General features: G+C 45.9%; 1 protein-coding gene across 1 annotated transcript in view; it reads right to left on the reverse strand.

The window, feature by feature from the left end:
- The window catches only part of EI24 (EI24 autophagy associated transmembrane protein), a 512,064-nt gene that overhangs the window by 349,401 nt on the left and 137,185 nt on the right, over positions 1-25,478 (reverse strand). The window contains exon 8 of the mRNA XM_069614548.1: positions 8,239-8,350. Within this exon, the coding sequence (XP_069470649.1) occupies positions 8,239-8,350 (112 nt within the window). The remainder of the gene's footprint in view (positions 1-8,238; positions 8,351-25,478) is intronic.

The following is a 25,478-nucleotide window of genomic DNA, read 5'->3' on the forward strand; positions in this document are numbered from 1 at the left end:
GGAAAACTATCAATAAATAGTCCATAGGTGCCTCTTTTGAGAACGAACACGGCTAAATTACCTGTTCTTTGGGAAGGTACCCACTCAAGAGTCTGCAGCCACCCTTTAGCTCACTGTACCTTTCACAGAGGAAAATATCCACTTGCATATCAGTCTTTTTCCCGCCCACATGGGCAGTCCAGCACCGAAATGCTATGGCAATTCTCTTCTGAACAAGAGTACCAACAGCAACCCTATACACATGTTTCAGCCTTGCTGGGCCTCATTAGTGAGGTGGAGCTGTGACTCTCTGACCACAGTGGACCATTTTTTGATTGTTTAAGGGACGTAGGTTTAGTCACCCTAAGTTTCCTAGGGTCATCCAGACGTGGATCCCTTGCTCACTGTGCTCAGAAAGGCACATCTCCACCTCACTGATGAGTGCCAACAAGGCTGAAACACGTATATGGGGTTGCTGTTGGTACTCTTGTTCACAAGAGAATTGCCATAGCATTTGGGTGCTGGACTGCCCATGTGGGCAGGACAAATACTTATATGCAAATGGATGTTTCCCTTCTGTGAAAGGTACAGTGAGCTAAAGTGTGGCTGCAGACTCTTGAGTGGGTACCTTCCCAAAGACCAGGTCATTTAGCTGTGTACGTTCTCAAAGAGGGGCGCCTATGGACTATTTTCTGAAGACGGAAAACTAAGTTGCAATTGAGAATTAATATTTTGTAACAAATTATGCTCTTTTTTCCCCAGTGAAAGCAAACCAGTATTGCCCAATTCTATTTTTCAGAGTTCCTGTGCTGTGTACATAATCGTGTGGAGGCCGACAATTTTCACACATAATTAAATTTAAACTCAAATTATAAAAAACTGTGTCAAATGATGACTATGCACGGTCAAGTTTACATCCATTCAACCTTGTAGTCAATGGGGTACATTACTGTAAATGGTCAGTGGCAGCAGAGTCGTTGCTCAAGGGTGTGTGATTGTCATTACACCAATCACAGGTGTTCTATCCTCTCAAATCCTCAAGACTACAATTAAAACATCCAAAACCCGACTCTCCAGGAAGTGCAAGCGCTGTTCAAAAACAAATGAAAGTTACCTTTGTAATTGAAATAGAAACTCAGCAAAATCTGTCCCTGGGATAATCTAGATAGGTATTTAACTTTATGTATCGCTTAATGCATGGTTCGTCCAACATCTAGGCACTGTGATTATTATACCTCAATCGATACTCGGTTAACCAACCTCTGAAAGATGTTAGCCAATAAGATAGCTCAGCCAGTTGAGCCCTCTTTTCTGCGATCTGTGCATGATCTGTAGGTTGCAGGTTTGAATCCCAGCAATGCCAACTCAGCCTTTCATCCTTTCAAGGTCGATAAAGGAGTACCGACTTCGGTTTGGTGATAATGGTGATAAATATGTTCTATGTACAGCGCTATATAAATAACCATTTAACCATGAGATTAGATATAGAATTTGGCATGGAGTCCTTGCCTCTCTGCAGTGTTGTATCATAACATTGGCATACCATTAGGTAGTAATAGCTCCAGGAAATGAGAACTTTCATTAAACATCAAAAGACAATTCTGCTATTGAACCTCAAATCACACAATACAATTCAGGTTTGTTTTACTACGTAATTGGCTAGGTTTTTGTGTTTTCAACATTTAAATATATACAGGAGAGATCAAATGGCCAGACCTAGCCACGTAGCAATAATTTCCATACAGTTTTTGCACACATTGGCTGGATGTCACATACATTTTAATCTCTTGCAAAGGAGAAAAGTAATTTTTACACTCTTAAAATCACATTTACTCTCAAAGTTTAAAAATAGAGAGTAAAATACACCACCCTCAAAATCTTATCTGGAGCACTGGCTGTGATCCATAGTGAACAGTCCTTTTTTAAAAGGTGTGGGCAAATCCTGTGTGAATCCTATGTCTTGGCAAGTGGAAATGCTAGCTCCATGGTTTGAAATGCAGATTCGATGAGCAGGAGATAAAACAAGCTCCTGGGTGTCAGGCTTCACCCAGAAGGCATTAGCGACCACTGGGGAATCAGGAGCAGGTACAAAACACACCGCAGATCGAACTTCCACAGGAGAGCGAAACTTTGATGTTTAGTCCCTTATGTATGATACATTAGGTTTCAATGTGTCCTTTATTAACATTTTCAAATGCTTAAATGTAATGTGGCATATGCATGTTTAAAAGTACCAGTTGTCCTGGAGAGCCAAAGGTAGCTGCTTGTTTCAAGCTACAAGCAATTTCGAACCCGGTAGCATTCACATGATCCTGATTTAAACATTGCTAATGTTCACACTGAAGGTTGCTTGATGTGCTAGATTTCAAATTTCGGTATAGTGGGTCATGAAACGCATGTCTCTATATCAACCTGTGTTCTTAAGGACAAGCATCTTCAAAAACTTTAAAACCTCTAAAACATGAGTTCCCATTTTCGTCTGTGTCTTGTATTTGGAAGATCTCCTCTTAATACCAAACCAGACTGTTAAAATGGGATTTTCAGAATCACCCCGGTGGACAGATACAGAGAGACCATCCTATTCTGGTGAACAGGGAAAGAGAATAGTGGCTAGGCAAACTATCTGGGTAGTGTGATTGAGCAGCAAAACAGATTTAGGAGAGTGCGAGAACGGTGAAGGGTCAAGGTAAGCACACACAGAGAATTCATACAAGTTAGACAGAATGTATAAAACTACAATTATATATTTAGGTATAGGACAAACTCTTAGCGTTTATAAACCACTGTTAAGCATTACACTAAACATACAATAGTAGTTTATACACATTCACCTTTGAGGTTGTCTGGCCACAGAGCACTAACACTTTACTTTTAAACACAGTTAAACTTAACAACTGAAGTGTAGCAAAGCAATTGAATAAGAACAAGGTAAGCAGAAACCAGATAAAATAACTAATATGCAGAAAAGGAAGGCATTAGAAACACCTTGCCACAGACTTCTGAAAAAGGTTCTCTAGCTAGAAAAGAAGAGGCTTAGTGGCCTCAGAGTCAAATGACCAAATGTAGTTATTTTCAGTAAGCCAGGAGTCTTTTAAAGAGTTTGAACGAGAGTTGGCAATGCCAACAGGCAATTTGTAAGTGTTCTCAAGTAGTAGAACAATTGTATAACAGTTGTTAGCAGACCCTCTCCCAATCCAACCACCTTAAGTGAAGAGCCCCAGAACTCCACCGATCACTGTCAGGCAAGGGAAAGTTGGGGCAAGGACTTGATGCCCGTTAAACGCTATGGAGGAGGGGGGTAGGAAGAGGTATGTTTATTCACCTCCTGTACACCAATTCATTAAGGGACCACATTGGTAGATCCGAAAATCGCTGGTCCCATGTGCTCTCTGTTTAGGTTCTAATGAAGGAGGTCCAGGGGTCGAAGGTGCAGAGGTCATTTCTATGTAGGGATTTAGGTCCGTCTAGACTGTGCTTCTGCGCTCTGGTGAGACGGTTCCTGGGACTTGATAGATGGACGACTATGGCACAAAGAATAAAGGACCACCACATTGTTAACCTCGTAGGACCCGCAGGACACTATGCAGGCAGAGATCAGTGATGGCCACTTCAAAGCAATGGCAGACGATGGCCATCATGACAGAACCAAAAAGGCTGGTCCTGCAAGGCTGCTCTTTGTACTGGAGAGCTACAAATGCAGGGGGAAGCCTCTTGTTTTATAATCGAGGGTCTGCAGAGTCCCAAGTCTGAACTCAGGACGGCAACCAATGCAGCAACATAGCCAACGAGGCTGGTCTGACCACAGGATAGTTCCAGGACACTTCTGAAGGCTTCCAAGGGCAGGATCTTCAAGCAGGAGGTCAAGACTAATTGTAACCTCCAGGCCAGGGGTCAAAGCACCGATCAGGGCCATCTGGAGATGAGAAAAGGAGCAGGGCTTCATTAGGATGGTTGAAGAAGACAATGCAGGTTGGCTGCAACTACGAGTTCCAGTTCTTCGGTAGGATGCTCCTCTTTATAGGAGTCCTTGCTTCAACAACGAGCTGATGGATGGTTGCAAAATACCTCCTTTTATCCAGGATTCAAGCTTGAGTCGCCCCCAGACCTACCAATGGTAAGTAACTGCACCTTTCAAACTGGCAGAAGCTGCCCAATAATGGAGAGCCTTCGGCCACCACATCTGTCCAACAACAGACACACTTTGGCATGGATGTGGACTGGGACCAGACAGTCACAGCACCCATATCCAGCCACAAGCACACACCACCACTTTGCCTGGAAAGCTAGACTTTTCTCTGGCAAAGGGCTTACGATATATGGTGAATCCGGGGAAGGCAGGAAGGACAAAATACAAGATGGACAAGACAGGCAAAAATCTCCTGGCACAGTCATTTTAGATTATATGGTACACTAAAGGGTATTAAGCTGTCTTTCTCCTTTTGTAATGGCTTGGAAGGTGAAAAACGATGGTCTGGAGAGTTGCCCAGAGCAATGCCAGAGGTTAAGATTAATTAGTACATGGCAAGGGGGGTGTGGCGGCCTCCCAGCCAATCCAGATGATCAGAACGTGGGCTTTACCAGACATTAAAACCCCCGCTCCGAGCCTCCTCGGAGCTGTTTGCCGCGATCTTCCCTCACCAGGAAATCAGGTAAGTGAGCATTCCGCACCCCCATGACCCTTTCCCCAATCCCCACAACCCCAAACACCTTGAGCTCCTCCATCCCTCGCCGGCGCCAGGAACACTCGGTGTTCCCGGCACATCTCCTTCACCGGAAACTGCCACCATGGAAAGGGAGAAAGGACTACATGTAGTTCTCTTCTCCCCGATCCATGGCGGCCATCTTGTTTTGTAGTTGAGAAACGGCAAACATGCCGTTTTTTAACTTTTGAAAACCCTAGTAGTACCCTATTAGTACAACGTGCCAGGGTACCAACAGCAGTATAATCCTCGCAGGTGATTACTGTTCAGGTAATACCCTGGGGCATAAATTAGAAGTCTGACAGGTAATCCCCCCTTGCTCGGGTTATATTGCTGAATTATAAACCTTCCAGCCATCACCTCTTGTTTTGTTATGAAGTGGAAAAAGTGCACAAGACAATTAAAAGAAACATGATAGAAAAATATCCACTGCTATCAGTTGGTCTTCGACACATCATCCAAGTAACCACAAAGGTATAGGGACACAAAGTATCATTACCACACCTCAGTGTAAGGTGAAGAGTGCAGTGTAAAATAAACAGAGAATTTCACAATGGAGAACAAAGTTCTTCTGCTCGGATAGCCCTATGGACAGGCCAGTGGGCCCTCAAAACAGATGAGCCTAGCAAGGCAAGTGAAGTAAAAGGGCTTTGCTTTCCTCCAACAGTTCCAAAGCAACAGCAACATTTGTGTGGGTACCGTAGATATCTAAGGAGGGAAAGCAGCAAAAAGAAAATCGTTCCCAACACAGGAGTTCTGAGATTTTGACAAAACAAGTGAAAGCTCTGCATCTTTGTGGTGCTTTCCTGATTTTATGGATGCTGTGTCATCTGGTATCAGATGAGCATAACAGTTTGTCAAATTGTGGATTGACAATTCGGGGTTCTGGAATTCAGGGCCCAATCTTTAAAGGGATTTAGGGACCATTTAGGCTGCTTTAAATATAATTCTTTTAGAATCAGATAACTAAAGGGGACAGATGGGGCTTGATGCCCAACTAGAATATTTTGAACACTAGAGGCATCCATTCCAGAGGCCCAAGCAAAGGCTGTTGTCATAGTCTAGGTTCGAAGAGATGAATGTGTTCACAGCTGCTGTTCTGGTTTGGAAAGCAAGTGGGAGAAATTTGCAAAGCAGCTTCAGTTGGTACATGCAGGAGATATAAACAAGGCACACTTGCAATGTGTGCAAGAAATTGTGGCCACTCATGAATCTCAGCTCTTTTAGAACTGGCTGCGGGTGTAGGTACTGATGATTGCCACTTCAACCAGTTGAAGAACTATATTGGCCACAACAGTCCCAAGGCAAAGCTTTTTAGAATTCCAAGATCGGATACATGCCCCCGTTTGAAATCAAACACTCCTCCACAACAAGCCATAATCATAAGTATCAAACCTTCCCCTCATGTCTAACACCAAAGTCATCCTCTAACATCCTAAAGTTTACTAGCCATCCAACATTTCCATCTGGTTTCTATAAATATTAGCATCACAATGTGAATTTCAGTGAATGTGCATATGGTCAAATATTAGTCTCATTGTATAACAGGGTTGTCTCAGGCTGCAGAAGCAAACTCTAACCACATTGTTCCATCAAAAACTCCTCTCTCATGTACAAGTCTTACAACTATTGGAGTTCCACCTCCATATTTAATATCCAATGTGAGGCCTATCACTGTGTGTCCAAAGTGAAAAAAAAATCCTTTTGCATTTACAGCCAACCTCCCTTGTACCCACTGTCTATTTTGCTAGCTCATTACATCATTTGTTTTGGCAACTTTACATATGTAAACATTAATAACTTGTCATTTTTATAGTGGCCCAGACTATTCTAATTCTGATAGATGTCTTTTTTTGCATTGTTAGAGGGGTTTGCTGACAAATGTCACAAGGCTTTAGTTATTCACAGTGCTGGAAATAATTTTCTTTGGGATTCCCACCAGTGACGAGGGAAGGGATTGTTGGCCCCCCATACTTGTATTGCTGTCTCAAAATGAACACAAGCAAAATAACACAGGAGATGAGCATTTCCTACAATGTTTCTTACAAAGTATAAAAGGTTCACACCTTTTAACCCCAAGAAGCTGTATTTCAACATTTCCGGCAGAGTAGAGTTGTAATTAGCTCTTTCACAGGCATCATGATCACAACTTTGCAAGTTATAGTCGACAAGTGTCTGCCCCTGATTCCAATGACTTGGGTTTGAATCCCAGCTGTGGCATGGATTAAAAGAGCCCCAAGCACACTGACTACTGCAGTGTTCATTGGGACATGGGCTTTGGGGTTTCCGGAGCGGAGTCCCGGTGAGAATTATTGCCAGATACAGGAAAGTCTGGCCAAATTCCTGCACTAGTAATTTATCAACTACGTAATGGTTGCTTGAAAGGAGCAAATTATTACCACCTGAGAGGGCCTTGTACTTAAGTAGGTGAAAGGGAATAGATGTGAAGATATTTAAAGACCTATAACAGAATATATGAATAATAGATGTAAGGAATATAGGGAGCATTATGTGTGTCTTGTGTGTCTATTATTTAGTCTGGTCTACGTCCTTTTTTTATTTGTCTCCCATTTGTACTTTCCCTAACTTCAAGCTTGTTTCTCTGTGTGAAGTCTAATATCATTTGTTGGAACATCTTCAATTGTAAAATAATTTGAATTTTGGAAGAAACAAAGTGCCCTTTTCTTGCTTAACATATTAATAGGGTAGATCTGTAAAAAACACTGTAAAGAACCTTTCAATTCTGGTGTGTGCGTTTTGGTTTTAATGTGAAGTTTTTATCCTCCATTAAATTAATAATAAAAGTATGAGGTCAAGGTGCCAGAGGAAAAATTCTCAACTATTCAGTGTTTCATGGTTCAAATGCAAGTTCAAAGAGTATATACAATATGAAATGGGCAAGTAAATATAATAACAATGGTATGCAGGAAAATATTAAAGAGTGAAATGTGCTTTAAAAAACTGTTCAATACCAATACCGAATTTACAAATGGGAATTCTCTGAAACTAGACACGACTCCCAAGGACTTCTTCTCAAAAGACAGCCTTAAGCAAACATGCCTTCAGATGCTTCCAATTGTGCAAACATCATTCACACCAGTCCCACCTAAACACCAGTACTAACGAGGATGGAGATGAAATTAATGGAGCCAAATAACATGTATGCAGAAATGTGTTGATCCGTAATGCCAAGATAAAAATATCTCATTTTGTAATTAATTCAAAAAGACCAGAAAGGCGAGAACGATCATGGTCAAAGTGTTGTAGAGTTAGTTAAAGTCTTTTGTTCCCATTCAAGGTATGCATTCCCACGATTTCAGAGGAAAAAAGAGGATACTTTTCCTTTTAAAGCCTTTGAACAAAACAGGTTAACTTTCTCTTTAGTGAATATTAACTAGAAGACATTTCAAACAGAAACTTTGTGGTTGTGGGCAATTATCAACATTATGGTCCTTATTTAGAGGAATACTAGAACGTTATTCTTTAGCTACCCAGCAAATGCCTGTCAACTGTTTGATGTGGGTTGCATTAGTCGTACCTGCATTTTTATTTTGCTCACCTTTATTAAACCAACGATACTCGAAGCAGTAGAGAGAGTAGAGCAGCGCCATGTGGATGAGACTTATCAGCTGCCCAATGACATCAATAGGGAACAGGCTTACAATCATACCCTAAGGAGCAAAGAGGCAAAATTGCTGGTCACTTCGGGAAAACTACAGAAAAAAGGTGGTCAAGATCAAAAGTGTAAGTTACTCACTGTGGAGACTACTGTACTGCTATTCTATAGTCTGTTTTCATACTTGGGGGACATCCATCGTTGCAAAAATGAGACAGAATCGTACACAGACAAAACCATTTTTTTCTCCAAAAAGCGAAGGCAGTATTAATGCGAGCCACTGCCCGTGCCAGACTCCTCGTCTACCTGCAACCTACAAATTGTTTTCCATACATCTAGACAGCAGCTTGAGTGACAGCTGAGTTTAGAGGGGGAGGAAAGAGGTTTGTATTGGTGAAAGGCTCTATTGAGTAGGAGTACAGTAGTCACTATAGTATTATTTATGCCTCCCACCTGTCCATCTCCCCGCCCCCTGCCCCTCCCACTTGTAAAGGACTATAAATCCCAAAAAGAAAGTAGGAGGTTGGATCTGAAAGCCATATTCTAGCCAAACACTTATTAAGGATAGTTTGACCAAAGTGAGCATTTCTCTTGGAGCTCAAGTCCAGGAAATAGTATTTACAATAGGTTAGGAGGGAGGCCCATGTAGCTGCCTTCAAATCTTTGCAAAATGTCACTGGCTTCTGAAAAGCACTTATAGCACCTTTGCCCTAACAGAATGGGAGTCTATTCCTTTGCAGGAGGAATACTCTCCAAATTACATGCAATAAATCGGCCAGTCATTGGATTCCTAGGTGTCCCCATTTGAGTATCTGAGTAACCTGTCAGAGGAGAGAAATGACTTTGTCACTCAAGATAGAACTGCAAGGATTGAACGGGCATCAAAGGTAGTTACAAACCTTTACGCCATCAGAGAACGACTTGTCGAAAAAAAGCAGAGTGCTACAATTCTATGTTAACCACGAGATCCAACAGAACTTAAGCTAGAAAAAGGTGCGGAATAGAACCTTGTTTTTTCTGAAAACAATGTAATGTTCAGAGGGCGAAAGTACCTGGGGTATGTCGACATGCCCTCTACAAGAGCACCCACTATAAGTAACCAGGCATAAATTAGTTAATAATGGTTTAAAGGACTTGTGAGCTTAAACTGAAAGAACAACATTCAAGTTACCTGACAGATGTTGGGATTTCATAGGTGGAATAACATGGATAATTCTGTAAAAGTATTATAACAATTGGATAACAAAGGAGAAATACGCAGTTGGAATAAATTCCAAGTGCTGCTAAATAAGCATGGCATGGTTCAACTTGAGGACAAGACTTAGGCAAGTCTTAAAAGAAGGAAAGTTGACCTGGGAAAAAACAAAATACTATAACTAAATAGGTTGTCTTGCAGCTTGCGGTAGCTCAAAGTAAGATGCACAAAGACCATACTGCCAAGTGGTGGAGGCCAAACCCTCCTGCTGATTAACAGATCAACAGAACCGCAGACACGTGATCACAGCAGTGTGAATAACTAGAACTTCAAGGGCAAAGGGGCAAAGTGCATGTATTTATGTTTAGGGTTTCATATAGCAATAAATGCTCTTTATTTTACTGGAAAATAAACTGTACAATTGTCCCAATTGAAGTGCATTGCGACCATGAACCTGCGATACAGAAATATGGATGCAATTGGAAGGATAGAACATTAAGGGCACACTAAGAAGGATATGGGGAACAGGGGTATAGAGTATTACAGGGAAGGCATTTAGGTTAGGCAGCGAACGGTGGACCCACAGTCTGGGTCAGGGAAGTTCTGCAGATTATTGGTCTTACGTCTTCAGAACCTTTCTAAGCTGTAGGAGAGAGGGGGGCCGTCTGGTATCAGGTGGAATATTGTTCCTTTTATCAGTGTGCAGTTGAGCAGGCTTACTTCTTGGTATTTGCCTTTTTGCAGTTCTTAGTTTGAAATCTGGTGATGTAGGCTTCAGCATTGGTTTTGAATATACTGCTAGAGGTGATACTTATGTGGGCAAGGTAAGTAGGGGCACTCGTGATTAGTTCCATGTAGGTGATGTAGGCCGCCATAAAAGTTGCTATTCTGGATTTCTCCACTCTGACCGGATGGACAGATGAGTAGGAGACCAACCTAGTTAGTGAACAGGGAACACTCTGGGAGCTGTAGCCAGACCAATTAAAGAAGCATGGAGAGTGGTCAAGGCGAAGTCTCAGGAAATGTGAGCCTGGTAAAGGAGTCCACAAGGTAGGTAATCAAGGATTACAGATAGTTATAAAAATACTATATTTATTTATGGCCATGCAAACGCAATAACAAGGACTATAGGCAAGTAATACTCCCACACAACACAATGCAATGAACAAGCTACTTTCTTACCTGGTAACGTTCTTTCGATGGGATGTTCCTCATACGTATTCCACATCTATGACAGGTAATCACCACAGCTGTGATGCTTCGGAAACATTTTCAGCGTCTGCATCCTGCATCGATGACGTCGATACGCTGTCCTCGAGGGCCTCCGTCGAGCCGACGTCACCAGATGTTATAAGTAGGACGCACGACGCCGGCAGCCTCAGTTGTAGTTTTTTCTCAGAACGTGTGGCATCAATCTTCTGCCAGTATGACTACAGAAAGCTTTGAGGAAACGTAAGCTGCAATCGCATAAGAAATTCTGTAGAGGGGCAGGCTGGGAGGGTGCGTTGTGGAATACGTCGGAGGAACATCCAATCGAAAGAACGTCACCAGGTAAGAACGTAACTTGTTCTTCGAAGGGATTGCGTCCTCCGACATATTCCACATCTATGACAGACTCCTAAAGCAGTACCAACGTATGGAGGTGGGAAAAGAATTTAGAATTTTAGAATGCCCAATGAAATTGCAGAATATAGGACCGCCATGCCAACGGCCAAATCCTGGCCATGGATAGAATCCAGGGAGTAGTGTTTTACAAAAGTATAGACAGAGGCCCATGTGGCTGCTTCACAGATTTTACGAATGGGAACACCCCTCTGCAGAGCAGTGGAGGCAGCCACACCCCTAGTAGAATGGGCCCGTAAGCCTACCGGAGGGTCCTTACCCGCCAGATGGTAGCATTCAGAGATTGTCAAGATAATCCATCTGGACAAGGTCTGCTTACTAACAGCTTGACCCAAACGCCTTCCAGCGTATCCTACAAAGAGCTGATCGTCCACTCTGATCCGTGGACATCCGTGAGATGTAGAAACTTAAAGCTCTCCTAGGATCTAACCTATGGAGCCTCTCCTCTTCCTTACCAGGATGCAGAGAAGGATAGAACGCCGGAAGAATGACCACCTGGCTCAAATGAAAGTCCGACACAACCATCGGAATAAAAGAAGGACGAACCCTAAGGACAACCCTGTCCTTATGGAACACCCTGAAAGGTGGCTTGGCGGATAGTGCCTGCAACTCACTCACTCTGCGAGCAGAAGTAACCGCAGCCGAATATACAGTTTTAAAGGTCAACAGTCTCAAAGGACAAGCATGTAAGGGCTCAAACAGAGCTCCCATTAGGAATTTCAGAACTGAGTTCAAATCCCAACCAGGCACCTGGAAAGGTTAGCCCTTTCAGAAACTGAGAAATCAAAGGAATCTTAAAATAAGAACACTCCTCAGACGAGCGCTTAAATATGGACAGCACCGCCAGGTAACCCTTAATGGTACCCCCACCTGCAGGCCCTTGTGGGCTAACGAAAGCAAAAAACACAGAACCACAGGAATGGCACATGAAAAAGGATCCACATAATTTACCCTGCAACAGTCACAGAACTTTCTCCAACGGCAATGGTACAGGGACTTTGTTGCGGGCCTTCTGGTCGAAAGCAACACCTCCATCACGTCTTCAGGGAGGTCCCAATCCTTATACCTCAACCTTCCAGAAACCAAGCATGAAGGTTGAAAGACCTGACCTCTGGATGGAGAACCTGACCACCCTCCCGTGAGAGCAGATCGTCTCGGTAGGGAAGACGGCATGAAGGGCAGATGGACATGTCGAGAAGGTCCGGGTACCACGCTCTCCTGGCCCATGCCGGAGCAATGAGGATCATTCGGGAACCGAACCTCCGCAGCACTTGCGGAATGACGGGGACTGGCGGAAACGCGTACAGCAGTGGGAATGACCATTCCACTACGAATGTGTCCCCTAAGGCTCCTCTTTGAGGAAATTCCCACGAGCAGAAACTTTCGCACTTCCGATTGACACTGGTCGTGAAGAGATCCACTTGTGGGGTCCCCCAAAGGTGAAGATCTCCAGGAGAACCTCCTGAGCCAGCTCCCACTCGTGAGAGACCGTGCTCTGCCTGCTCAGAGTGTCCACCGCCTCGTTTTCGTCTCCGGCCAGATGAACTGCTGATATTGAAACTTCCTGCTGGATGGCCTAGAACCAGATCTGCATCACCTCTCTTCACAGAGGGAGAGACCCTGCCCCCCCCCCCTTTTTGTTGAGGTAGTGCATGGCCACTGTATTGTCCATCAGAATCAGGACAGTCTTCGCCCACATAGATGGCAGAAAAGCCTTCAGGGCTAGCCTGACGGCCCGCAGCCCCAACAGATTGATATGGAGTTTGGACTCCGACAGAGACCAACAACCGCTGACTGTCAACTCGTTGGGATGATCTCCCCATCCCGTGAGGGATTCGTCCGTCACGAACGTCACCTCCGGCCAGGGTAGCCAAAATGGAGCCCCCTTCATCAGATCGCCTTCGACGGCCCACCACAGAAGATCCTGGGAGACCGAGGGTGGCACCTGAACGGGAACCAACATCCTGCCAGAGGCTTGCGACCACTGCATCTTGAGAGCCCACTGCAGAGATCTCATCCACTGCCTGGCCTCTGGCACCAGAAGAATGCAGGATGCCATGAGGTTGAGCAACCTCAATAACTCGAAGGTGGGGAGTCTCTGGGCACATTGAAACTTGTCCACCATCTGCAGAATGTGATGAGCCTTCACCTGGGGAGGCGAACACTGCCCCAGAGATGTGTCGAGCACTACTCCGATGTACTGGAGCCGCTGGGTAGGTGTCAAGTATGACTTATTTAAGTTGAGGGAGAAGCCCAGCTTGTGAAGGGAGTGGCAGGTGACTGACAGATGATCCAGGACCTGCTCGGGAGAGTGCGCCCTGATCAACCAATCATCCAGGTAGGGGTAGACGTGAATTCCCCCTTTCCTGAGAAACGCTGCCACCACCACCATGAACTTAGTGAAGACCCCCGGGGTGGAGGTCAATCCGAACGGCAGGACCCGAAACTGAAAATGCGAGTCGCCAACCGCGAACCTCAGGTACCTCTTGTCCTTGGGATGAATCGGCACATGAAAGTAAGCATCCTTGAGGTCGAGAGACACCAACCAGTCCTGAAGTTGAAGGGCCTGGAGGACCTGAGAAAGAGTAACCATCTTGAACTTGTCCTTCCCGAGGAGCTTGTTCAAACCACGCAAGTCCATGATGGGTCTCAATCCCCCGTCTTTATTCGGGATCAAAAAATATGGGAATACCATCCCTTGTTCCTCTCCGCGACAGGCACCAGTTCTATGGCGCCTTTCTCCAGCAGGGATTTGATTTCCTGCGCAGGGAGCAGATCCGGACTCTTCAAAGAGAGATTTCCTGGTGGATTGTCGTGAGGCCTCTGCCGGAAAGGAAAACAGTGGCCGTGGGCTATGATCTCCAGAACCCACACATCTGAAGTAATGGCACGCTATTCTACAAGATGCTGCACCAGCCGTCCCCCAACCGGCGAACCATGGGAGATGGCTTCATGACTGAGCTGAAGCTGCTGCAGCAGTGCCTGAGGGCAAAGAGGCAACTGCCCGAGCGGCTTTGGCACCTCGAGTACCTTGTTTTCCACCTCTGGTACATCTACTTTGGTCCCTTTGACTGGCAGCTCCCCTCGATCTACCAAAGGTCGAGTAGTATCGAAAGGAACCTCCTCTCCATTGCTTTCCGCTAGGACGAAAAGGCGGAGGTTGACGAACTGCAGCGCTCAACGACTTCGCTGCAGCTTTGGAGGTCTGCAACCTCTCAAGGCTCTCGTCTACCTTCCTGCCAAAAAGATGGTCACCATCAAAGGGCATGTTGAGAAGCCGGGTCTGTACATCAGGAGCAAACCCCGACTTCCACAACCACGCAAACCTGCGCATCATCGTGCTTGCTGCAATGGACCGTCTGCCACGTCCAAAACCCGACTGAATGGATTCACACATGGCCTCCTTGCCATCCTGAACGAGGGCAAGAAAACCATCCCGTTCCTCCCCTTCGGGAATATGTTCAGCCGCCAAAGATACACAATTCCACAGAGTGTGAGTGAATCTTGCTAAGGCACAAATGGAGTTGGCTGCCTTTAAAGCCATACCCCCAGATGAAAACACTTTCTTTGGCCAACCGTCGAATCGCTTGTCGTCCCTATCAGGAGGGATGGTAGAGTACGACACCTGCTTTGCTGGGGCCGTAGCTGCCTGCACCACCAAACTCTCCGGAGTGGGGTGCAAAGACAAGTAGCTGGGGTCGCCACTGGCTGGATGGTATTTTTTCGGCAACTACTTATTCACTGCAGGGAGACTCTCCGGAGCAGTCCAAGCCGCCGCCACCCTTCTTTGTAACGCCATATGAAATGGCAGCACCGGGTCAGTGGGTGGACCTTGGTCCAAGATATCTGTCATAGGTCATCCTGCAGAAAATCCACGGGTGGAGCAGACCACCCCAAATACTCCATCACCCTCGACATGAGACACCTGTATGAAGATTTGGCGTGAGTACCAGGCTCAGGCCTGCCAAATTCAACCTTCGGGGATGTGTTCAGACCACTAGTGTCATGCAAAGATTGACGCAGGTCTTCCAACTGGTTATGACCAGACAACAGTTCATTAAGAACCTCCTGAGGAACCAAACCTTCCACATCCGACCTTCATCCACCTCAGAGATATAATCCAGAGGCTGGAACAAATCCTCGGATGAGGTCACAGAAAAAGGCTCAAACACAGACCTCACCGACTTATTCAGGACCTTCCTCGGTGTATAAACCGGTCTCCGGGGTACCTCCGATAAAGCCTCCTCAAAAGGCGCTGAGGGCGTCGACTGAATCGGCGTTGACGCAGAGCGAAGCGCCGACGGCTTAGACAACGGCTTCGAGGCCAAAGCCCTGAGCGTGTCCTTGGACGGCCTCAGCGCCGATGGCTTCCTCAGAGGCCGAGCCTCGAGAGAGTCCCTCGACGAACATGGTGCCGATGGCGTCGACGTCTTCTTAGAAGACCTCACAGGGTCTGACGGTCTCGAGGGCATTGAGGACCGGGACCTGGAGCGGGCATGGCTAGAGCGGGCATGGCTAGAGCGATCTACCTTGTCCGATCGGGACCTCAACGGCTACCAATGATCGCGCCGACCGCCTGAGCCCGAAGGCGTGCGAGCGGTGGCCCTAGCGTGTTCCCTGCCGGCTTTTCTCGAAGGCGCGGACGGAACGGAGCCCTGCGATTCGAAAATCGCCATCTCTTTACAAAATGCGTCCCATTCCGCAGGGAGGAATGCTTCTAGGGACAAGGACGGGGAAGGCGACCGGTGACGGCGCTTCCGCGAGTGCCTAGAAGAGGCAGAGGAATGGCGGGAACCACTCCGGGACCGAGAAGCCCTGGATTTACGCCGACACGGTGAGTCATCGGTCGAAAGCCCAGCGGATTTCGACTTTCGGGGTTTGGAAACCCTACCTACAGATAGCTTCTTCTTCCGCTCCCACAAGGCCTTCGACGTCAAAGACTGGTCATCGTCACAGTCAGAGGCAGACATCGTGCGGGTCCATAAGCGACATCTTGGAACCGCAGTCCCGACACTTCTTGAGGCCCAACCACGGGGTAGAAGAAGATGAAGACATGATTATTCACAAAAACCAAGTACGAAGAACCGATTCAATCAGGAGAAGAACCGAGGCACGCCGAGATTCCGAAGCGAACACGTTTGTGGAAAAAACGCAACTGAGGCTACGGGTATCGTGCGTCCTACTTATAACATCCGGTGACATCAGCTCGATGGATGGCCCTCGAGGACAGCATATCGACGCAGGAGCCGAAACATTTTCCGAAGCAGCACTTATGTGGTGATTACCTGTCATAGATGTGGAATACGTCGGAGGACACAATGCCCTCGAAACATATATACAGTCCCTGTAGCAAGTGTAATATAATCACAATCTCCCCACCCCACAATACTGAAAGAGAAGGCAGTGGTTATTATTTGCAATGGCAGACCACAACAATACAACCCTAACTTAAATGTCCAACCCCTAAGTTGACTGGAGCCTTCTGCCCAAAAAGTTAAAAGTTTCCAGAAGTTTTGGGAGCTGGTAAAACATAGGGAGTAGGGTTTTTTGGATGGGAAAATGGTTCCAAAAGTCAGAGTAGGATGTATTCTAGCGAATAAAACTGTTCCCAGTTTTTGGAGGGCTTTCAGCAACACGTTTTGCCAAAGCCAAACTATTGTAAAACTCAAGTAATCTGTAACGCTCACCTGATTCCCGCAGAGGCGCCGGTCTTGACTGGGTGAATGCCGTATCTTCAAAGGTGATGTCTAACACAAGGTTGGCTCTTTGGGCTGGACCTCTGTGCACTGTATGTCTGACTTGAAGAGTAAGATGTCTTAGGTAAGTGAACGCCGAGCTCTCCACCTGCCTCGGGGCAGGGTGCCGTAACCAGTTTCTTCACTGGATAAGGGTGCAGGCCTCTTGACCTCAGAGGACTGCTGTCCGTCGTTAACTGCACGAACGGTAAGTTCTGGGCACTTCAAATGTCTTAAAAGTCTTTTGTAATGATATCTCTTGTTTTGCAGGGTTCCGGCGATGGCGGATGGCGGGCTGATGAGAGTTGAGGATCGAACCCGCGTGAGGAATAGAAGCGCCTGGAAGCACGTAAGTAAGCGCTTGTAGCCTGCTTCACGATGCGCACTAACTGTCCCTTTTATCTTGCAGGTACAAGTTCGGAGCTTTAGAGAAGCTGAAGGGTGCTGGAATACCCACTGGATTCGGCGTGGGAAGGAGTAATGGCACGTGAGTAATAAAGTTGCCCAATGTCTTTAAACGCACCTTCTTTTGTCTTTCAGATGTGGGATGCAGCGCCGAAGGCCTCCGGAGCGTGCAAAGAGCTGGTAAGCTTTTGTCTTTCAGATGCCGGAATGCAGTGCGAAGACCTCCGGAGCATGCGAAGAGTAGGTAAGCCTTTGTCTTTCAGATGCCGGAATGCAGCGCGAGGCGTTGGGGACAGCCGATGGACCAGGTAAGAGATGCGCTGCCACTGAAGACCGTAGTGCTAACCTGTTCTTTCTTTGTCTTTACAGGTGCTGCTGAAGACTGGATTCCAGGATGGTAAGCCTTTGTTCCCTTAGGCCCAGGATCAGAAGCAGAAGACCCGATGAGCGTTCTGCTGCAGAGAATGCAGAATAACACAAAGCAAGATTCATCCATCGGGTGTGGTTTAAATAGCCTCCTGTAGTGCTTAGGTGTCTCCTTCCACAGCCACGCCTAGGTAAGAAAAGAGTTCCTGCTTTCCAGAAGAGTTCCAGTGTTCTGAACCTAGGGAGTGGCTCCTGCCCCACCCAACAGGAAAAGTAGTCCCAAACAGAAGAGGATCAGGGGTTCAACTGGCAGGTAAGTAAGCAGCATGGTCTGCTGCAGGTAAGTCCACCCAAGCATTATGAGCCCGGCGCTTCCAGCGCTGGGACTGGGCATCTTTATGAGCCTGGTGCCACTGGCGCCAGGACAGGGTCCAAAAGGTCCCAATTGGGACTGGCTGGCACTCGGAACCGGGGTTATGGGTCTGCTTCCAAGGGAGTCGGGCAAGTCCTGATCTTTTGGAAGCAGAGATCATGACATAATCAAAACCTTTACAGGTGGAGAGATAGCGGTTCAGGCAAGTATTGCTGTAACCCACACCGTACTCCGGTTTCTCCTCAGATTTGGAAGATCGTTGGAGTTGTCAGAGGTCTGTTTCCATACTGTTGGTTCTGGTCGCCAGAGCTCAGGAGTAGGTGGGTGCGAGAGATGTCCCGGTAAGATTCAGAAGCTGGCGCAACCTGTTCCTGTTGATGAATGCAATTCAAACAGATGCAGGCCGGCCTCCTCTAGGCACATGACCAGACAGTGGAAAACAGGTTTCTATGATTGCCACTGTTGCATGTTGAAAGCAGGGGACACAGGTGTCACGTTCAACCTTATATCTCGGGTCCTGTCGATGGTGGAAGGATGAATGTTCACTGAAGGGACTCTTGTTCAACAAGCTGAAAACCCCTAGTGCCTCAGGCCGAAACTCGGTATGACGACGCCTCCATCGTAGTAGCCCAACTTAGAGCTGGACAGTCCACTGGATGGTCCAGGAACACTTCTGAGGGCTCCAAGACGCGAGGACCCGGGCAGACTTCGGGAATGGTTGGTCCAACCACTCCAAGGGTCGAAGCTCCACTAAAGGACTTTTAAATATAAACAGCCAGACAGGACAACAGCAAAAGTTGGTTACTAGGCCTTCTCCGGACGGGTCCATCGGTCTACTGACGCTGTTACCGCTGGGCAGGATACTTGGCTCCTCAAGCATCTTTCAGGATCTTTGGGGAATGGCGGCAAGACTCTTCTTATAAAGAAACTCAGCCAACTCTATGTATGTATGTATCTCTCTCTCTCTCTCTCTCTCTGGGTTTCACAGGCATGACCATAAAAGGAATTTCCTGACCTGGCAAGGCAGGAAGAAGGTAACAGGACAAGATGGCCAAGGAACAAATGAAAGACCTTGTGGCACCGCCATGTTGGGACACTAGCCACTATTAGTAGCCAAATGTGGTAAGGTTAACAAAAAGTAAAGTATTAATTATCAAAAAGTAAATGCTGCCACCAGTTTGTCCTTAGGCACATCTAAAGCAACCAAAGATTCCCTTGGAGTTTAGTCTAGTGCCATATAAAAAGAAACCCCATAGCAGTGCATTGTGCAATGATAAAAAGATACCCAAAAAATAGGTAACATGTAAAAACAAATGGGAATCAGTTTCCCAGTACTGACAGACTGAAGGATTGATAGGTTTCCCCAGAACAATGAGAAAAAAGCAGTGCTGAAGGCTTGCCTGCACTAGAAAAGGTCAGGACAGAGTACAAAAACAAAAAGTAAAAAGTTTGGGTGTCCACAGAAATGGAGGCAAAGTTGCTAGAAAGAAAAAAACATTCTTAATAAAAGTGTTGCTGGGTATTGTAGGGAAGGCATGGTATCACGAGTATGACACTGACACAAAAGATACATTTTGTAAAACCTTTATTAAAGGTTCAATGGGGTTGGAGAAACTCCTAAATTGCCCTATAGGTAGGATGGGAGTAGTCTCGACCATCAAATCATAATCAAATCAGTCCTAGTTGTGACCGTCAAATAAAATGGCCTATGCTAATAAAAACCTAATGCCTGCCCTACAACTAGTACAAAAAGTGTGAGAAGGAAGTATGTATGTATGTATGTAAAACCAGTGTTTGACAAAGAATAAATGTGGCTGGATTAGCTCTCCTCCCCACATGCAAATAGCACGGAATAAGGCAGTCTCTATAGGCAGGATGATGCTCTGGCTTGGGCTTTAACACTGGAACAGTTTGTAACGTGGATTGATGCTTGCCACGTTAAAGGCTCTGGTTACAGTCCTTTCCAAATAAAAAACAAAAAGTTCACACAGGTCCCACTCTGTCGGGCTCAGACCTCTTTCAACAAAACACTGGTCCTCCTTTGCCGGGCTCAGACTTTTCATCAAATACAACAGTTCAACGTTCATTGGCCGGGGCTCCCATCTCCAAGTCTTTTTTATAGTACGGGTCTCGGACCACTTTTCGAATGTCAAAGACTTCCGAGTGTGCAGGGCTTACTGTTCAGACCACCGCAGGACCACTTCGAGTCTGAGTTTCCTATTCAACTTTTCCCCTCCCTCTGGGTTAATTTCGTTCACTTTCGCTTTTACAGTTCATTTACTTTTGTCATTTCAAACAATTCAAACAATGTACCTATCACAGAGAATTTCAAATGGGCTACTCCTCTTTGCCAGACCACTATGTTACTTAGTATCGCTGCAGTTCAGCAGCTGTCTTTATCTTAAAGTTCGGACACAAGTCTGACTTTCACTGCGTCTCATCCACACCAGTGCAGCCTTCACTTACGATATATTGTTCCCAACTTCAATCTTTCTCAACACACACCTGTCTCTCAGGTCGCTTGCCAACTGACCGGCTGCATGCGGTTATTTCTTTCTTTTCTGTGTTTCCAATTTGCGAGTCAAGGTTAGTACCAGAGGCTTGGCCTCGCCTCCCCAACTCTTCCCGCACTGGTCCACCCCCACAGTCTGGATCCAAAGGCAATGGCCGTGCCCTGGCCACCTGAGAGAGAGAGATCCCCCAAGAACTAGCGGGTGAGACAGCTTTTAGTTTCTCACAGTGTGTAGAGGGAGCTGATCTATGTTACCCAGGGTCAATGGGATATTATTGTACTTCCTCACTCATTGGAGAGAGGTATGCAGGGTTTCCATGTGATTTCATCGCCTGCTTTTACATCGCCAGGCTTTTAAACGTGCACATTCCATCGAATGGTCCCCCGCCCACACTTATTTTTTTTACTATTGCCCACCCGCCCAACCCCTTATTTGCCTTTTCTCACCCCCCCTAAAAAATTCGATGAGCACATACGATGTAATGTGCACATTTAAAAGCCTGGCGATGTAACAGCAGGCGATGAAACAATGTCGTACCGTATGCAGGATGCTCTTCTAGTGGGCAAGCATGGTGCCAGGGGCAATTGTGAGGAGGGCACTATTATCATGCAGGTCAGAGATGAGTAATCAACTGTACTGAAATTTGCTTCAGGAAGTAGGACTTCAATATCTGGAGGGTGAAGAGTTGGCTACATGTGGTTTGCTATTCATGTAGATGCGAGTGCTGAAGAGAGGTTTAAGTTGATGTAGAATCCTAGTGATTTTGCAAGGTTGGTGAGGTGAGAGGTGAAGCAGTCTAGGTTCACGTCATCAAGTTTGGTCTAGATTGGCACTTGCTTCATGTTGTTGCTAAGAATGATTCTGATTCTTGTTTGGTTGAGTTTTGGGTATACTGTAGATTTCCAATCTTGGATCAGTCAGTGCTACTTGCTGTCACTCACTGAATGATATGATCTGAAGATACAGTTGGATGTTGTCCAGGTATTGAATGATTAGATGTCTTGGTTGGCCACTAAAGCTCCAAGTGGCACAAAGTAGAGATTTAAGATGTTAAGATGATAGGTGAGTGGATGGATCTTTCGAGAGAATCCACATATCAGTGGTCGACAATGTAATCTGCTGGTGCCCAACTGAACGAGCGGTTGGTGTTTAATCAGGTACAATGAGAACCACAATATGAACAATAAGAGGGACACAGTTTTTGAAGACAGGAAGGGTATCAAAACAACAACACCTTGTCTATCCCTGCCAGAAATATTAGATTTCTGTTTGCTGCTATAAGGCGATACTGGTACCTTTTACAAAAGCAGATCCCCCTGAAGATGATCCCAGCAAGAAGAATTGAAGCACATTTGGGCATCAATCCACGAGGAATAAATAGGGTGGACAATAAGAAAACAGACAGGCATACAAACAATGTTGTGCACTGTTTTAACTTTATAATTTGTAATCATCATTATTTGTTTTTGTTGTTTTAATGTTAAATTATTACATTTAGTGTTTTCACATGTAAGGACAAGACAGTAGTTAGTTGGGCATTACACAATTGATTGCTTTAATCCCAGCATGATGCAATATGGTCAACATAAAACCTATTACAAGATAGAGTTTTTTTGTTGAGGCTTGGGTCAGGGAATGGTTGTTTGTTGATCTGAACCACTTCAGGACAGTATGGTCGAATCAAATGTGTGTGGGTAGAATGGTATGCAACATGTCTTTCCAGCAAAGCAATGGCAGTGCAGATCTTTTCCTTGCCGCATAAGCAGCACATGTCTTTACCACACTGCTAATGCTGCACAGCTGCAAGTATGTACGGGTCAGGAGGGGGCATGGAGGGGTTGTGAAAGGAAGAGGTACACAGTAAAGGGCAGTGTAACATGTCTTTTGTGCTTCGAAATTAGAAGTGCAGGTCTTTACTGCATCAATGGATGTTTGGATTGAGAGGGGGGCATGGGACAAAGTGACTGGACGAAGGGAGGGGACCACCCCTTCTAAGAGACAATCCAAATGAGTGATGGGGATAAACAGTGGTCGTCTGTTAGGGAGAATTCTCCAGAATGGCTAATTTCTCTTACCTACTGAATCCCTCAGCAGTTTTGCTGGATTTCTAGGATTTATTTATAGTGTGAGCCTTTTTTCCTCACCCTTACATGTGTTTTGCTGTGTGTGTTTAACATTTTCTTGTGTTCATAGACTGTGGAGCCTCACCTGCTCCATAGGCATCATCTTTTTACTGTGTGTTACACAGCACCTTCAGTGCAGTGGCACAGGGATGTCTTTTTGACTTCCCAACTCCGACTCCATTTTCTTGGGCCGACTACTGTCTCCCAGAACATGTAAAGTTGCCATTGACTTTATTAGTCTCTTTTAAAACTCACAGACCCAGTACAAACTATCTTAAAAAGAGTTCTGGAAAGGGTTAATACTTATCCCTTTTTGTCTGTTTCTCTTGGGAGTATTGTTTCGCTCCCTTTTCATTAAGACTTGGCTTGTGGCAGTAGTAACTACCCTAATTTTCCTACCGCGGTTATCTTAAATAGCCCTGGTATTGTTTCGGCTATCTTGGTAGCCTCGAACTTAAACCCGCAAGACCATATAAGTTTTTAAACAGTGCGCGCTGGGTTTATTCACCATTTCTTTTTGTAAAAGTCTTTCTAGTGTTTTACTCTGCGTGCCAAACCAGGTTTGGTTCCTGTGTTCGCCATCCTTTCGCGGGCTTCTGCACAGAAGCCCTCCTTAGGCGCCTGTATGTCTGGGGGGGGGGGCGGGCAGGATGTGAGGGAGGGGTTTAGCTCCCTGCAAAGGCGCTCCATGGAGACCCATGTCTCACTCTGATCTGATTGGCTGTGGTGACTGTACCTGCGGGACAGCCACCCTGCTGTGCGATTGACAGCCAGGCTGTGTGAATGGGGGAAAACTGCATAAAAAACAGGTCTGTGGGGCTGGAAAGGCAGAGTCGCCACTGGAACGAGAAAACCGAAGAGGAGCTGCAGAAGAGGACCCCTACCATGACTGAACCGCCCGGTGAAGCCCTGCTGCAGGGCAACAACAAGGAAGATCTGCAAGGAATGTTCTCCTCTTGAGCTGGTGGGAACAAGCAGTTTACCAAACTGCTTGCCAGGCCTCCCTTCTCTGGTCGAATTTGCTGTACAGAGCTACAGTGAACCGGATAGCCAGGAGAAACAGACCCTGCTTGCGCTTTAAGGAGCGCACCTTTTATTCGTTGCTTTGCTCTGCTGCTGGTTTCATCCCTGGGCAGTGCAGGACCCTCCAGCGTTCCTACTAGGTGTCAGTCCGACAGTCGCTTCAGGAACCGTGAGCCTGCAGGACCTGCCAGGAACGTCCGCCTCAGCTATAGCCGCCTTCTCCATTTAAGGTACTGTTCAAATCCGGGTGTTCGGTTCGTCCAGCCGCGGTGAAAGCGTCTGAAACCTTTTGCCAATCCGAGGGCTTGTCCTTCTCCATTCTTAAAGCTAACCTTTCTGCCGACCAACTTCGTCCTGAACTCTTGGCAAAGACATAACCGCGAACTACCCTGAACTGTGTGATCTTGAGAAAAGACTTTGGTCCCTTGATTTTGGGCCAGGCCCCTTTAATTTGATTTCCTCAGTGTAGTTCCTTTTTCTAGATTGCCCCGCTTACTTACTTGTTGGTACTGCTCAATTCTTGTCTAACTTTGTCTTTCCCTCCCTTTTAAATTGCTGGAGTGCCATTTTGCTCACACTTCATTTTTTTTAGCCTAACTTGTCCAGAATCTATTGGGTGCGGTGTAGTGTATTAAGAGTGTGATTTTTCAACTGCTTTACTTTAGTGAAATGTTTTACAACTGATGTGTAAATAAATGTATGACAATGCATTACTTACCGTAAAAGCATTTCTGATGGTTGTATCTGCTTAGATTCACATGCTGTGCATAGGTCCGACATCCAGTGGTCACTGCGGAGTATTGCATTTTGTTTTTCGTAGTCGAAAAGGGGACGTCGACAAGGCGTGTCTGTAACACTATCCCTATAGTGACGTGCGTTGTACCCACAATCCCTCACGCGTCGAGGTCCCTCTGTTTGTATTTTTCTGCCCTGAGGGAGACTTTTAGCCGTGAGTGAGTACAGAAAAGAGAGAAATATATATAAAAGGATGTCTATGTTCCTTCCATCCGAGCGGGGAGGAAGGGTGGGCGCATGTGAATCTAAGCAGATACAACCATCAGAAATGCTTTTACGGTAAGTAATGCATTGTCTTCTGATGTTTGTTAATCTGCTTAGAATCACATGCTGTGCATAGACTAGCGAGCAGTACCCGGAGTTGGTGGTGGGTTATGAGAAGGAACAGTAGAAAAAAGATGTCTTAATACTGCCTGCCCAACCTGGGAATCAGATCTAGAGTGTGCATCTAGACAGTAGTGTTTTGTAAAGGTGTGCACAGAACTCCAGGTTGCCGCTTTGCAGATGGACTCAAGGGGGACATTTGCAATGAATGCTATGGAAGCCCTCGTGCCTCAAGTGGAATGTGCTCTTGGCTTGAAGGGTAGTTCTCTCTTAGCAAGAGTGTAACAGAGAGTGATGCATTGAACAATCCATCTAGATATAGTGGATTTTGAGACCGCATCTCCTTCTCTTCCTGCTGCCACCAAGACAAAGAACTGATTAGTCTTTCTCAGTGGTCTGGTTCTTTCCATGTAGAACATGACAGCTCTGCGTACATCTAGTGTATGCAGACTTTTTTCTCCCGAGCTGGAAGGGTTTTGAAAGAACGTTGGTAGTTCTATAGTTTGGTTTACATGAAATTTCGAGATGAATTTAGGTGCAAACCTTGGGTGTGTGCGTAGAACCACCTTATCTTTGTGAACTGTTACGAAGGGGTCTAGTACAGAAAGAGCCTGTAGTTCACTTACTCTCCTAATGGAGGTGATAGCTATTAGGAAAGCAGTCTTAAGGGTGATATCTTTAAGAGTTGCCTTGTGCATGGGTTCGAAG

This window comes from Ambystoma mexicanum, chromosome 9 (assembly GCF_040938575.1).
Source record: "Ambystoma mexicanum isolate Mex_15411 chromosome 9, UKY_AmexF1_1, whole genome shotgun sequence".
Classification (NCBI taxonomy): Eukaryota; Metazoa; Chordata; class Amphibia; order Caudata; family Ambystomatidae; genus Ambystoma; species Ambystoma mexicanum.